This window comes from Corvus brachyrhynchos, unplaced genomic scaffold, assembly GCF_000691975.1.
Source record: "Corvus brachyrhynchos isolate BGI_N302 unplaced genomic scaffold, ASM69197v1 scaffold157, whole genome shotgun sequence".
In the NCBI taxonomy this organism is placed as follows: domain Eukaryota; kingdom Metazoa; phylum Chordata; class Aves; order Passeriformes; family Corvidae; genus Corvus; species Corvus brachyrhynchos.
This window is the reverse complement of record NW_008238961.1, coordinates 26049-30991: the sequence shown is the minus strand read 5'-3', so window position 1 is coordinate 30991 and position 4943 is coordinate 26049. Positions and strand designations below refer to the sequence as shown.

The 4943-nt window shown below is 37.0% G+C and overlaps 1 protein-coding gene across 1 annotated transcript in view; it reads right to left on the bottom strand.

The window, feature by feature from the left end:
- The window catches only part of LOC103618703 (zinc finger RNA-binding protein-like), a 46308-nt gene that overhangs the window by 24530 nt on the left and 16835 nt on the right, over window positions 1-4943 (bottom strand). Inside the window, 4 exon segments of the mRNA XM_008637135.2 lie at window positions 933-1124; window positions 2116-2251; window positions 2253-2346; window positions 3575-3793. Coding sequence (XP_008635357.2) covers window positions 933-1124; window positions 2116-2251; window positions 2253-2346; window positions 3575-3793 — 641 coding nt within the window.

Here is a 4943-nt window from a genome sequence, read left to right as displayed (position 1 = left end):
CATTGTCTCTTTTTTCCATATGCCATTTTTTTTTGCAAGAAATACCAAAAAGTGACACATAATAATCCCATCCCTTGGCACTCAGTTTAGTGTTTCAAAGCACAGAGAGCTTCACAGCACCAAATAAGAATGTCAAGAGAAGTCTTGAAAGGTGTTAGGGGGCACAAGCATGCTACTGGCATGTCCTCATTGACACTTTTCCCATCTTACTCTATACCTTCTTCCTACAATTTACATACCTTTCCCAATACATCCTCTTCTTGATGCTGTGGCAATATGTTTTCCCCCTTTCTCCCAACAAGGCTCTTCTAATGATGCCATGAAGATTTTTGCCTTTTATACCCCTGTTATACCTTTTTTACAACTTCTGTATTCTCTGTGCTTTTTGCCTATTGGACTTGTGTGTCAAGCTGAGAAACTAAACATTTTAGAAGCTTCGTAGCTAGGGATCAGTGTGCCCCAGACCCCAAGGTCCTCTCCAGAACACATTCTGTAAACTAAGATAGAACCATCCAGAGGAAGGCTCCTTGGGGAGGGGGGCTCACTTGAGCCTCTCATTGGGGAATCTTTGATAGATATGCTAAGTAGTAAAACCTATAATGTTATACCAGATCTTTTGGGGGGGCATATTCGGCGGGGTGCATCTCGATGCACATGACCTGGACGTGTGCACCTAAGGATCCTTAAAATAAATACCAAGGTAAAATCCCTTTTCCCCTTCTAACCGTGTTTGACTCTTGATTTTAAGACCAGGAAAAGGCATCACTAATAGTGAGCTTAAAGATAATGTTGAAACAAAAAGCAGAACTAAATGTCTTTAAACAAAACAATTCTAATTATATTGTTTCTGCATATTTTCTCCTAAGATGAGAAAAATGATGGAAAGAAATATATGACTGACTTGTATAATAAGGACAAGAGAAAGTTCTTACTTTTTGATGTTTGGCTCCACGGATATGGGCAGCGTAAGCATCTGCTCCTGTACAAGACACATCACAAAGCTCACAACGCAACTGATTCTGAGTTCCACGAGCAGAAGTACTGTTGTTATTGGTGTTCTGGGAAGCTTTTAACGCCGCTTCTTTCTTTTTGTGTTTCTGGCCTTCTAAGTGTTCTTTATAAGTCTGTTTAAATAAAAAATATACACAGCTGGTTTTGTACTGCTCATTCATCATTCATGTGTATACATGTAATATAGAACATAGCATAAAACACATGCTTTGTATGAAAAATACTTCCTACACTGAACATTGCTTCCATATGACATGTTTTAAGGCATAAGCAGGCTACTTCCAAAACCAAGATATTTTTTTCACCACCAGGATTCCCCTTTTAGGTAATACAATATGGTCTTTACTCCTCTACCTTCTCACTTCCTCAATCAAGTACTGGTCAAAATATATTACCATTGAAAGCCTGATAAGATCAGAAAACTGTCTCAGTTGCATTTTCCTACATTGCATTGAATTATTCTTGATTTTGAATTTTCCTCAAACTGCAAGACCACAGTTATTAAATGTATCCATATAACTAAAAAAATAAATTCAAACAAAGGTAGCGCATAAATAAAGGTGCACTGAAAATAAAATACAGAAGTTGCTATTTGTTCCTATACTAACACTAACAATCTATGGAGCAGACAGGGTTGAAAATAATGACTAATTTACCTTAAGAGTAAGAACTGTTTTGCCAAACACACACACAAACACTTCATGAATCGATATCTACTTTTTATGAACTTGTATCCCCTTTGAAAGTAAACTGGGATGCTGGAATAAAATGAATACATTTTCAGGATTACCATTCATAAAGTTTTGAAAAAAGTATTTTCTAAGAAGTTTGCTTTGTTAAAAAACCAAACAAAATTCAAAGTTTAGAATACTTCTGGAGTCCAAAGCACAGCTGAAGCTTCTCTGTACAAGCTAAGGGGATGCATCTTTTTGTCTTCTCATATGGCCTCTTTCTACCATAGCACACATTTTCATTTAATTATTCCTTTAGTATAAGTATAGAATCAGGTCTTCAAAAATTAACAAATATTCTTAAAGGGGTCTTTTTTTTACCTGAAAAAATTATTACTAAAGCATGTAGCAGAATATTACATAATACAGGTACCTGTGGTCCAGCACAACTGATCTTGCAAACATCACAGTAGTGGATCTGGGGTGGTTTGGGAGGTTGCTTTGGTTTCAGTTGCTTATTTTGGAATGGTGCCTTTTTAGTAAAGGTGGTCCCTGTCCAAGCTTTTTTGCGCTGTGCCCCGTGCGTTTTTCGTCTGCTGCTGCTGCTGGTAATAGGATGATGCAGCTGAATATACTGCGGCTTCATAGCCAGAATAAGAGGTACCTCAAAGATCAAAATAAAATAAATGATACGTCACTGTACATCATGTATCAATTACATAATACACTAATTCCAAGCATATTGCATAATATAGTAGGATATAAATGATTTATTGAGATCTTGTCAGGCAGTCTGAATTTTTCTTTATGTTTCACAGTACACAAATACATAGCATACCATTTGTATCAGGAGTATATTTGATTTTAGACAAAATTTTGTAGACACACTGTTCTGTTAAATATATCAAAGCATCCCTAAAGAATATGTGAAATTTCCTGGTAAAACTGGTAAGACTGAGTATGATGCAACAAGAATTTTAATAAAAGATTTATCAAAGGTCACTTGAAATAAGCAGTCTTCCAGAGCCAGATTTACTGTTCAAGTTTCAAACAGAAAAGGACAGATATTATGTAGACTAAAGAAAAAAAATAAAAGAAGATACAAGACAGAATGCAATAGCATTAGCTGTTCTATTTCAAGTGGGTTGCAGCACACCCTGTCTAGACACTCCTTGATTTCTAGTATCAAACTTTAATAAATCAAGGAAACTGGGCTTTCATACCTTTTGAGCCAGTTTTCCCATAAACTTTATACATCTACTGGTTCAACTATTTTAATCCTCTGATCAAGCTCTGTTTCAATGAAGTCTTACAATCCATTTTTAAACAGAAAACAAACCAAAACAAATAGTTCAAGGTAGCTATAACATGCCAGTTGGTTACCATCTGGCCACAAAATTAATGTCTTTTCACCTTTAACTACTTTTTGGATTTCTAGTGTTTGAAGGAAAGTCTTTCTTTGTAGCACCCATTCTCCTCCCATCTTGGATCGAGACAACCCAAACTTACAAGATTTATATTTGACTGCTCCTCCTTGTCTGTGTAATTGCTGCTTGATGGCAGCATGCTCCAAATTTCCCTGGGTTGTATTTGTGTTCCCTTATTTTTTCTATCCCCCATCTTTTCTCTCCAAACTTTACAGTAAGTCACAAAACACTTGTGCACATAGCAATGCCAACACTTTGTATATCCTCACATGTAACACAATAGGCACATACAAACATCAAACCTCTTTTAAAGATACATATTTTGCCATTATTATGATTTAACTGGTTGATATTTCTCAGTAGACTATGATGTAATTGAACACAAACTGCTAAAATGCTGAGTATTTAAATCATCTCCCCTAACAAATGCAAAGATCCCAGCAATATAATATGCAAAATTCTTACCAGAGTAAGTAACCGCTGTTGTACTGTATGTTGCACTTTGAGTATAGGATGGAACAACAGTAGCTGCAGCTGCTACCGGCTGCACGGTAGAGGATACTGGATATATAGAAAATGTAGTTGTTGCTGGACTTGGGGTTGCAGGTTTTATAGCTGTCACTTGTCGCGTTTGCTGGGCTTGGGTATACTGAGTTGCCCCTTGGCTATATCCTGCTTTTGGAGCTAATTAGGATAGAAAATAGACGTGTACAAACATTGATATGCTTTAGTTGAATGAAATGCAAACCATATTAAGCGATACTTAATGATATGCTAGGGAATAAACACATTATCAAGTGGGTTTTGTTTTAGTTTGGTTGGTTTTTGCCTTTTTTTTGTTGGATTTTGTTTGGGTTTTTTACAGTAATGGTTATGCTTCAGCTACCATATATCCCACAATGGTTTAATCACATCACAGCTCACACTAGCAAGCCTCAGATTTATTTACGTATTTTTAACTGTGCTGTCATGTTTTTAAACAACCTTCTCCTTCAATGGTTTTACTAGAGTACACACTAAACCAAAATACATCTAAACTTTGCTATTATTTCTAATTATAGTTAAAAAAAAAGTAAATAGGATTTGTTTTGTAGCATTTATGATACCAATAATTAAAGAACTATATATATTAACTAAAGAATTTTTTTTAAAAAGTCTTTCTAACCAAGTTAGCATCTGAACCCACCATTGACTTTTTCAACCTACTCCAGCAAAAATGTTTGCCTAGAAGTACATTTTGAGTGTATTAATAACAATCCAAACCTCAAAGATAGTTACTTATGGCAATGTCACAATGATGTTCAAGTTGTAGGTGCATCAAGTTTTTTCTACACATTGACAGGGATTACATGTTGTCTTAGTTTGAAAGACATGTCTGCCAAGGAAGGCGGGAACCTCCCTTGGAATGGAGAATATGATCCCCCCCCTCAGAATTATTATAACCTTGAAATTAAGGGGCTTTCAGGAAAAAATATGGGAAAAGGAATAACAGTTCTTTACTAGTATGTATAACAAGGCAAACAAACAACAGTGGCAGTGACAACAAACAAAACCAGAAACCCAGTAACAGCCTTCTTTCAACTGCAGGCACTTTCCCCTTTGGTGTAGTTACGGTCTCAGCCAGCAGGGGCGCTGTTGGCTCCCAATCGGGCAGAGAGTGTGCGATGATTCCCCTGCGGCTGCAGGGGCTGTGGCACGACTTTCGGCCGTTTCCCTCCACGCGGTAATGGCGGGTGCAGCCAGCAGAAATGGATGGAGAAAAGGCTCGAGGTAGCAAGCTGGGAAGGCAGGGATGAGCAAAGTCCCGGAGTGGTAGATGAGATGTACAAGAAAC